This window comes from Carassius carassius, chromosome 44 (assembly GCF_963082965.1).
Source record: "Carassius carassius chromosome 44, fCarCar2.1, whole genome shotgun sequence".
NCBI classification, from domain to species: Eukaryota; Metazoa; Chordata; class Actinopteri; order Cypriniformes; family Cyprinidae; genus Carassius; species Carassius carassius.
Window position 1 is genome coordinate 6,096,500 of NC_081798.1, and position 10,992 is coordinate 6,107,491.

At 37.1% G+C, this 10,992-nt stretch overlaps 1 protein-coding gene and 1 long non-coding RNA gene across 3 annotated transcripts; one reads left to right on the plus strand and one right to left on the minus strand.

Moving 5' to 3' along the window:
- Positions 1 to 783: 783 nt before the first annotated feature.
- On the minus strand, positions 784 to 10,912 carry LOC132126059 (store-operated calcium entry regulator STIMATE-like). 2 transcript variants are annotated; one of them, XM_059537070.1, is made up of 8 exons: positions 10,006 to 10,910; positions 7,987 to 8,035; positions 7,703 to 7,798; positions 7,449 to 7,570; positions 6,491 to 6,603; positions 6,214 to 6,291; positions 5,310 to 5,459; positions 784 to 1,049 (listed from the first exon to the last, which is right to left on the minus strand). In XM_059537070.1, the coding sequence occupies exons 1-8, from the start codon at positions 10,175 to 10,177 to the stop codon at positions 1,044 to 1,046; spliced, it is 786 nt and encodes a 261-aa protein (XP_059393053.1). In that variant the 5' UTR covers positions 10,178 to 10,910; the 3' UTR covers positions 784 to 1,043. The 2 variants fall into 2 exon arrangements, with proteins under 2 accessions (XP_059393053.1, XP_059393052.1); XM_059537069.1 differs by lacking the exon at positions 784 to 1,049 and adding an exon at positions 2,539 to 2,700 and having other exon boundaries at positions 10,006 to 10,912.
- LOC132126061 (uncharacterized) lies at positions 2,416 to 2,749 on the plus strand. Its single transcript, XR_009427358.1, has 2 exons — positions 2,416 to 2,545; positions 2,625 to 2,749. It is a non-coding gene; the product is annotated as an uncharacterized LOC132126061 (long non-coding RNA).
- Positions 10,913 to 10,992: the final 80 nt, after the last annotated feature.

A 10,992-nucleotide genomic window follows, 5' to 3' on the forward strand; every position in this document is an offset into this window, starting at 1 on the left:
AAGCAGTACGCACCCAAAAAAAGCCAAAACGGAGAAGTAAAGGTAACATTTTTAGTTAAAAGTTCACTTGCGATTTAACAGTTTTGTTTTGGCTTCACTGGTTTGATTTTAATTTTTATGTGGTTTAATAACAGCCATTCAAGTGAGACATCTTTTGAGTCATTGTGCTAGTGTGCCCTGCTCTGATGAGGATTTTTCCATCAAATCTGAATCTTCATTTACCTTAACACCAATTAAAAGGCCACGCATGGAGGATTCCCCTGAGAGGTCTACACACAGCTCAGAAGAACCAACAGATGACACCCACGTGCCTAATAGAATTAAAGATGACATAAAGTAAGTCTATCCATGTTTAATTTGGGATGTTGTTCTGTAAACTCACAACCAGCTATATGTTGGTATTGAACACCCACTTTTTATGATTCAGTCAAATCCAGAATATACCTAAACTTAAGCTCACATCAAGAACAATAACAGTAACTTTATTGGGCTACTTTCACAATGTGGGCAAATGTGGCCCAAATCTTATGACGCAGATCTTTTCTCATGATGGTGAACAGTACAAACCAAATGGAATCTGATATTTCAATTCCGATTTGTGCCACTTCCATGTGGTACTAAATCCGATAAAGGTCAGATGTTTTGCAATGTGACTGCAGTCTAAACAGTCATATCGTAATTCATGTGACTTTTGTCACTCCAGATGAACATTTGTCACGATTCTGCGAATTCTTAAAATATGTAGAAGAGAAGTTACAGATCATGAAATAACATACAAATAGCCATTTTTATACAGTTTATTGAAAAAAGCATACATAAGTTCACAAATTGTCAGTAATTCCTAATCATCTAATATTGTTTAGTACTTAACACCCCTCTCCACATCCAATTGGTTTCATTTTCCAACTGTAACCAAGATTGCTCTGTAATAATAGTCAGAATCATACCCCAAGAGGGAAAGGCGGTTATATTTCCATCTAGACGAAATCTTTATCAGTAACCTTGTTCATTCAGCAGGCCTGACCAGAGGGCCTGGTTTCAATTCATCCCTGTAAAACACAAACACATACCATGTGCAAAAAGTACTCCCACAAACTTGGTCCATTAAATATCAGTTGGACAATGCAAGTGATACAACAACTGGTCCTGTATTCCCAATTTCATTCACTTCAACTCTATACCTACAGGCATTTTCCTCTTCACATTATATCCATCTTCAGAATAAAGATTACAAAAACGAATCCGACATAAGCGGTCTCAAGTTTAAAATATTTGCAGAGAATGCATGGTGCAAATGCATCATTCTACAAGGATCTGTGCTTTAGTGTTGGAATAAAAAAATCAAATGCTCCATAGAGCAGAAATGTGTAAAGGTGGAAGAGAAAGCATTTGGAAGAAAGGACTGCTGGTTTAGTCTTTAGAGTTTGACAGTGTCTTGAGTATATAGAGGCAACGGGGGAATGCTTAAAAACATAAAACTTGAAGGTTATACAACAAAGATACCACAACATAACACCAAACTGTGCAAAAAGTTACAGAAGCATTCGCACCACAACATCTACCCTGCAATAAGTAGCAAAACAGAAAGTTTAAAGACAGTTCACCCAAAAAAAAAGCATGTACTATACTCTCATGTTGTTCAAAAACTGTGACTTTTGTTCTTCTGTGAGAAACAAAACATTAAAAAAAAAAATGTTCTTAACGTTCTACAGAAGAATGAAAGACATACAGTTTTGGAATGACATGAGGTCGAGTAAATTTTTTAATTGACTTTTTTGGATGAACTGTCCTTTAATTAAGAGGCCATACAAACAACAACAAATAAATACAGGGAAAATTAGAAAACAGCGGACACTGAATTGAGGCAGATACACTTTGAAAAGTCAAACAGTAAGACAAGCCATCCCAATCAGGGGTCTGAAACAACCATCCCTGGATTTACTTACCTTTTCAGAACGTCTGCTGCCAAATGGTTAAAAACGCATATTGCAAGCAGACTGTACTAACTGTATTGTAATGCCATCTCATAACACTGCTGACCAGTGTTATTCCGTTACATTTATTAGCACAGTTTCCTCATAGTTGACACAAACAAAACTTTCTGCAGCAGCTACACTCACAAAGACGCTTTGGAATGGACTTCGATTGACCTTGAATGTTCGTCCAAGTCAGTGTGATCAATCACATGCATATGGTTAAAGGTACTTATTTCAGTGAAACAACGTCAGTATGTTATTTGAATTGCTTTGTTCAGTTTTAAAGGCTGGACAGATGCGAGGAGGAGATGAAGTGTGTTGTATATCCACTGGAGAATCACGTTCTTTAAGCATGACAAAGCAGCCGCAGTACAGAATTATGAATGTGCACAAAAAACCTTGACAGACTGAAAATATTATGTTCTACCCTTTGACATAGGGTAGCAAAAATCTTTCTAGTGATGTCTGGAGGCTTCTCTCGTGTATGTCTACCAGAGTATGGGTCCTTTACCCCACAAATCATAGATCGAGTTAGTCTACATGCCCCTCACTTTCTGATCCATGTTCAGGTAAATGAGAGAGACCTCAAGTCTAAATTGATTTGAATTCAAACTGGAATACCCAGCCGGTGCTTCTTTTTCTTAACAGGCTTGAGGCCTGTGAGTCTTCGTACATCGTCGTCACCATCTGAATCCTCCATTTCGTCATCTGCAGAAAACAGAATCTGACCAGCACAGGAGGAAGAGGCCAAAGAGTAAGACTGTGTTTAACTTATCTTAAAAAAACAACAAAAAAACAACAACATGATATTGAAAACTTATACTAAAAAGTGGAATACACCTCGTAAACCTAAATTCGTAATATTCTCCATTACATACTGACTGAGCTACTTATCTCTTTAAAAGTGAGAAAGATGTACTATAATCACTTGACGAAAACATCTGACATGTCTACAAATTCATATTTGACATGGATAAAGCATGTGGATGGAAATGCCACACTCAACATGCCTGGTCTCAAATCTAACACTATCAAAGGAAATACATGTATTCAAGAGATGTTTATTGGGTCAAACATCATAAATAAAGAAATTTTAGTAGCATGTTAGGAAACCACATACACTGTGTTCTATTCGGCCTAAAACAAAAACGGTCTTCCACTGAAAAGTTCATTAATGGATGTTTTGTTAATCAGAACATTCTGTGCAGCCTACAATGGAAAAAGGGAGATGTAAAAGGGGGATGTCCCATCTAGGACTTGGGTAGAGGGATGATTTTGAATTTAACACTCTAGGTCAAAGGAAAGCCCAAAATATAAATTCTGACATTTAAAAGATGTTTAAGGAGAAGCAAGAGTGTCTTGCCAAAACAAGTCTGTTTAGAATCAGATCTCAAATGTCAATACATTTGTTGATTGTTTTAATAAGTGTTTTATACATTCCATAAATAATGTTATTTATGTAATTAAATGTATTATTTATGTCATCAGTTATTTTGTTTAATGGAAATACGTTTTATTCTGTGGTTTAAACATGTAAATAATTTAATTTCCAATAAAAATGTTAACATTACAAGTGTTTATTTCCCCCCAGAGAGTGACCTGGGTCAAAGTGGTTTACTGAATCATTTAGACAAGAGCACCAGCAGCAGTGCTGGTTTAAAATTATGTAATGATTATTACTCCCACTGAATGTGAGTCCATGGCAGCCCTATGAATGGAATGGGAAAGTGAGGAAATTTGGCACAACTGTAAAGATGGTAATGAATAGTGATTGGACCAATTTTGGAGTCTGTAGAGTCAACTCTATGGCACTACCACCGGTTCAAAAATTAACTTTTCTAAAGCTTATAAATTTTGAGCCCTTTATTTTAGAAAAATGAAGCTTAGTTCAATTTTGATCTCATTTAATAGCTTCCATTAAGACTCCACCCATAACAGTAGTGGCCATTTTAAATAGTACAGTTTTGCTTTTTTCGTTAATACAAAAATTGGCTCAGAGGATCTTTGGACAGAGTCACACGGAAACGACTGGAAATTCTTTTTAAATATTTTGGTTAAAAGTTATGGTGTCATGAACTTAATTTCAGGCCAAAATTGGTTCAAACTAAACTCTGTAGGCTGAGGGGACATGCCAAAGTTGGGAACAGTGCCACCTACGGGTCATGAGATGCCAAAGACTGACATGTTTGCTTATAACTGTAAACCATTTGTCAGAAATCTTGATCTTGAATCATGATTCCTTGAGTCCTGCCAAATTGAAGGATAATAATTTTGACTGGATCCCATGAACTACCGGTCCACCATTTTTAATTTAGTCATAATTTGCAATCTTCTGAATAATTTGACAGATGAACATAAAAATGGTAGGGATCATTGACTGCATGTCCTTTGGGTACCTGAGAAGTCTGAACAAAGTTAGACCTAGTGTTCCAATGTTATTAAATGATAAATGTTTTTTCACTACTCCGCCTACACATCTGGTTTGGATTTTGTCCAAAATCTTATCGGTTTATCTTTAGACCCAGTTGCACAGAAATGAGGAAACCAGATTTTTGATAATTACTACCGTTCCCAAGAAATACCTCTCCAAAGTTGACTGTGCCTGTGTTGACTTATGTGAGGTAGCTTAGCCGGCTAATTGTTTAACATACTAACCAACCAGTTGCCATTCTTTCTAATGTGACTCTTCAACTATAATGTTAACCATAAGCTACATTAGTAATAAGTTAGTTTAGAATGCTAATCGGGTCAAAATGTTAAGCAATGTTTTTGTATGCTCATTCTCACACAGAAAGCTCTCTGATGATTTTGCAGCAACTAAGTAGTGCACTCTGCTAAGCCTTTCAGGTTTTGGGTCCTAATCCCTGTGGAATATTTCTGGACCCCAAGAGGTATTGTGGCAAGAAATTTTGTAGGAGTTGCTTCATTTCTAAAAATGATCTGATATATACAGGGATGCACATAAGTGGTGTGCAATAATAGTTATTCAATTATTACAAATTGTATTTTGTATAGTTTTATTTAATGGGTCACATATTATATGCAGTGTGAACACCAAACCAAATCTCCAGGTGCTCGTGTGTGAACCACACTGAAAAATGTATGTGCACCCATGGATATACATATAGATAGATAGATAGAGGGCAGAATATTGGATAGACAGATGCAGGCAGACACGAAGGTAGGTTGCGTAGCTGGCTTGGCACATATAACTGCTAACGATTCTTGTTCAATTAAAATATTATTTAATTAACAAACATAGGAATAATAATTTTTCTTTTTTTCATCATCATCATTTTTTCACATCAAATTGACTCAGTAAGAGTAACTTACTTCTGATTCAGAGTCATCGTGTGACAATGCCCGTCTATATCGCACTTTGCTGCTGCCACGAGGGTCATTTTCTGCTACCCTCTCCTCCAATTTGGCTTTTGTTCTGCCCTTCTTCATTAGGAAGTTATCTACCACCCAGAACATCAGAGCCTGGATACGCACACAAACAGGGGCAAACATTCAGACACAAACAGATGTGTTGCAACAATGACAGAACCACCTTTCATATAGACTTATACAGAAGATTTAGAGCATGTAAGCTACATTTTCTCTACATAAGAAACAAGCAGTGAGAAATATACAAATATTTATGTACAAATACATAGCAAAAATATATACAAATCACAACATAAAAAAATGCAAACAAAAATTGCAATCATAACATTTAACTAATGGGATGCAATTACCATTTAAAGGTTTGAGTCCAGTAAGATTTTTTTGAAAGTTATACTTTTATTCAGCAAGAATGCATGATGGTAAATAATGTTACATAATTTATAATGTTACAAATTCTATTTTAAATAAATGCATTTTTTTATGTTTTTACTCTGTCCTTTGAAGAACCCTGACATTGTTTTTCATGGTTTACACACAGACAAAAATAAATAAATCAGCACAATGTTTCCTAAACAAATCTGCATAACAGAATGATTTTTAAAGCATCATGTTACTCTGAGGACTACAGTAATGACTACTCAAAATGTATAAATCATAGGAATAAGTTACATTGCATATTTTATTAAATCAGAAAACAATTATTTTAACTTATGTTTCATAATATTACAGTTTTTACTGTATATTTTATCAAATAAATGCATCCCTGATTAGTATTAGACACTAAAAAAAATCATACTAAACCCAAACTTCTGAATGGTAACTATACATTAAAAGGTGTCTCACTTACGTTCACGAAAAACGGGACGATTAGCATGACGATAGCTAGCTCCAGATGAGGGTTTGTTATAGGGTTGAGTGTAGCCAGCTGTCCAACACACACAAACATCAGTCAAATACATCATAAACCAAATAATTAAAATAACCATAATTTAATTACAATTTTTGGGTGGAATTTTCCTTAACTGCAAGTTAGTAAAGCTACATGATGATAACTAATTTTCTCCAAGCATAACAGTTCAAAACATGAACCACAAACATCCATTAGTATTTGGACCGTGACTGACCTTCTTCCACTGTGGGAGAAGGAGGACCAACATGATCATGACCTTCTCAAATATTACGATCAGGATGTAAAGAGCACATTGACCCACCCAGGCACTGCACTGAACCGGCTCACCTATGTGCAAACATTGCAAATACAACACTTCAAAACAGTGGTTCTTAACCAAGAATACCCAGCAAACCTCCAAGAGGACCCCAAGATGACTTTAAAATAAGACAAAATAAGCATTACATTTTTCCTTTTTTTTTTTTTTTTTTTTTACATTTCATGAGCCCACCACCCAACACACACTTGAAAATTGTGGATATATGAAGAAGCCTAGACCTGGAAAGTCATGTAAATATTAAAAGCATAATTATCTATCTTTGAGGATACTTATTTGGTAAAATCACATAAAAGATAAAAACACAGGGTCTTTTAATATTGTTATGGGGGGCTGGAGTGAAAAAGGTTAGGAATCACTACTTGAAAACAATTTCCTGTTCATCAATTATCATAAATGTATCCTTCAATGCCACTGAGATCCCTCAACCCTAGATGTGCAGTTCAGTGGTTAACCAAAACATGAGACTGGTGTTAAACTCTAAATTAATTCAACATAATTGCATTACAGTGCCTTGAAAGATGGTCTGACTACTTTCTTTTGGAGGGAACTTTTATACAAAAACACTGTTAAATCATTGAATAGACTTATTGTTTGGTTTCAGACAGGCATTACAGTCCATGAAGAACAAGATTTCTATCCTAATTTCAAATTAATTTAATTCATTTAACAAATTGAACAATCATATGGAATAAAAGGGCTGATTCAATTTCCCATTCATGAGTCTGAGGACTTGCCTCTTTATATGAGGCCACATTCACATAAAGAAGCTCTGCGGAAGTGTCTAGTCAATGATTAACTCACTGTTCCCACCAGATTTTAATTCACTCCTAAAAATGTATGTTAAGGTTCATACCATACTCTCCAAAACGCAGCGAATCCCACTGTCTCCATTCAACCACAGCACTAACAGCCTTCACGCCGCCATAGATCACCAGCATGCCCAGTGTCGCATCCAAAAGGAAGTTGATCAGGTATCTACGGAAAACAACACAGGGAGTCAGCGGAGCACAGCTGATAACAAATATGTAAATACCACAGCCACAAACACTAAGGGAAGTACAACGATGTGTGGGAAACATTGAAACAACAACGCGCACACAGACTCACAGTGAACATGGGTCCTCCTTTGTGAGGTCAGACAGGTAGACATTGGCAAAGTGAATGAACAGCATCCCTATGGCCTGTTTGGAGGTGTCCAGAAACCTGAGAGAAGTGAAGGGGAGGAGGGGGCGGTGAGAGGGAGGAGACCTCGTTAAAACTCACCGTTAAATAATGAGGGGAAAGGGGCTACATAGGGCCGCTAGTCAGATCTCAGGTCAGTAGAGTGCAGCATTGACCGTGCATGTGTTTAAGTATCTAGGGCTTGCTAATGACACAAAATGGCAGTTTACCAGATTCTCCAGGGTCTCCGTTCGTGCTTGGGCTCCCTGAAGCGTTTCACTGTGGAGAGGAAACACAAGCTTTCACACTGGAAGCAGGAAAAATGGGGTGATCAATAATGTCTGCCAAATGGAGGTAGTGCTACTGATGCTAAAAACTATTTGCTGGCTCTATCAGATACAGTGCTACGAAAACACAGAGATCAATAAATAATACATGAGTTTAACATTTCAAAAGAGGAAGAACTGAATGAGGAACTGTGTATCACAGGTTTAAAGAGTTTTCTGCATTCACATGCAAAACCAAAACACAATGCGCAATTGTCATAACAAAATGAATTTTCCCCAAGAAAAAAATAATAAAAAACTGCAAAACCACATACTTGATGTTTTCTTATTTACATTCTTTTAATAAATGGCATTTTCTTTTTAAACAATATATTTTTTCCCTTTATATCCACCAAAATATCTAAAAATACATTTAAAGAGGTGCACTGAATGCATAAACTGTATGCTTATGTTTTTATATACATTTTTAGATTCTAACAACAAAAACATTGTACACTGCATCGGAAAGTTGAGTTATAAAGATAAAAACAAATGCAACTGCTGGCATTTTTGCTTCAAAAGAAGAAGTGAGAATTGCTGCTTTTTAGGCTGTGGAAACTGCTAGTGCAGCCACCCTAGCTTCCAAACGTGACCCAATGGTTCACACAAATAAAGCGCAGCCTGTTTCACACAATAGCTGTTTGTTTGTGTACAGCTATTAACTGTGTCCCCTGAACACAATCTCTTACTCTTTACAATTACAGCTCACGCAACCACTGAGAGATAATGACACATATCTTACAATTTCACACATCTCCTATATTCCTCTGTATTACCCTGCTCTTTTGAACTGTTTTATTGTTTTTTTTTAACTATTGAGTTAAGAGACCTTAGAATCAGGTGATCTCTGGGTCACTTGATGGGTCATAAAAACATTACAACTAGTAAAAATCTATCTTCAACTTTAAAACATGCTTTAAATAAATTCTATTCTTCATTTTTGTGAGAAGTTCTCTCATGCATACAAATACAAAATTATCCACTAGTTATTAGTCAATGAAATTAGATTTAAAAAATAAATAAATCAAAAAGTGAATTGAGAGGCTCAAAGTGATCTCAATGATATCATTCCTCAGTGTCGTTGTAGTTTTAACTCCACTATATTTAGAGTGATTTTTTGAAACGTCATTGTTCTTGGTATGAACATCATGACAGATTCTTTCATGTCAGTGAGACATGTAAGAAGTGTATGCAAGTACACACATGCCCAAAGATCAGGGGTCTTTAAATGACCTAAACAAGTTAAGAAGATCTGAGAGGGTGTGGCCAAGAAAAAAAACAAAGATCCAATATTATGTAACCTTTAAATGTGCTCAGTGTTTTTAATTAAAGGTACTGTGTCAGGTTGACATTGGGGAGCACGCAGGTGCAGCACTGCACTGAATGATCACAAACATGCCTTGACCTGCGCAATTCTGGGACCAAACCCTTAAGTCTTTAATGAGTCAACCTACATTGATCAAGCTCCATTAGATCGGTTTATCCATATTATGACATACAATTTAGTGTAACAGATTATTGAAAAAAAATGTGGGGTAACAACTTGGTCCAATGTATCATTGATTAATTGATTTTGAGATGAGGCCATAGTGCTCAAAAGTGGAGGCAGAGGAATGCGAGTTTGAAGGGACTCGTTTAAGCGGATTAAATGACTGGATGGGTGCCATTTGTTTCATGATGGATTTGTTTTATTACAAACATGCAGCTTTTCACTTTACAAGATGGTAATTGATAGACTGGAGTCGTGTGGATTACTTAAGTTTTTTTTAATCAGCTGTTGGCACCCATTCACTGCAGAGGATCTATTTGGTGAATAAGAAATGTTCTCCAAATATGTTCCGATCAAGAAACAAACTCATGTACATCTCGGATGGCCTGAGGGATTATCTACTCCTTTAATGAAGACAGTTATCCTATACTTACACATAAGGGTGCTGAAGGCCACCACTCCCAGCAGGCCCTGCAGGAAGATGCCAAAGGAGTCCATGAAGGCCCCGTTTGAGCAGCCCCGGGTATCAGGATCAGTGGGCGAGGAGTTGGAGGATGCAGACGGCATGTGACCCCGCGGCTGCACGCTGACCCCGACACCCGCCATTGCGCAACACTTGGTGGATCACGAGTGTTTTTAAAAAGCCAAAGAATATCAGTCTCGAGAGGTGAGGATGATCGACAGGACGGTGACACAGCAATGGTACATAATGAAGGCTCTCATGAGCCTCCAGTCACGATTACTGAAGCGCAGATGTGTCGTGTTTCATACCGGACCTCGATGCGTCGTCATCCAGTTGTGAGCTACCTAATATCCGTCAGCAGGTTGTGCTGTATAAACATCTCCTTCAGCATCGAGTGAACATGCTACCAGACTCAGATGTGTCACGGTAGCTTGCGGTTGACGCTCTCAATACTACAATACACTCGTTGTCATCGAGACATTTATCGGCTATATTATTGTACGGCGCGTGCGGTTAGCTGCTAGAATAAAATACTGTGGTTTTACGGTTAAATTAAAGCAGCTACACGGTAACGGTTAAATTAACTCAGGAAATAAGGCCTTTAAAACGTAACGTCCCGTTATAACGCGTTTTGAAAGGCAAATAATACGAGGCTGATTTGGTAGTTCTGCCGTTTTATAGCGAGAGTCCGGTCAGGCGCTAGAATCAGTAAAATCACGCTATCGCTGCTTTCAAGAAAATAGTTGGTTCTCAGTCTGCTCAGATTTAAGAAGGTCGGCGCCCAAACTAGTCACATACGTATCTGGAAAAGAGAAATATTATCCGTAAAGTCAGGACACTTCCTTTTCTAATATATTTTTCTTCTTCTTACTTTTGTTCAATGACCGCACTCCTCTTAGGTGTATTACCGCCACCTACTGTATATCTTGCGCACATGGGTGATGAATCTGTATTGCCA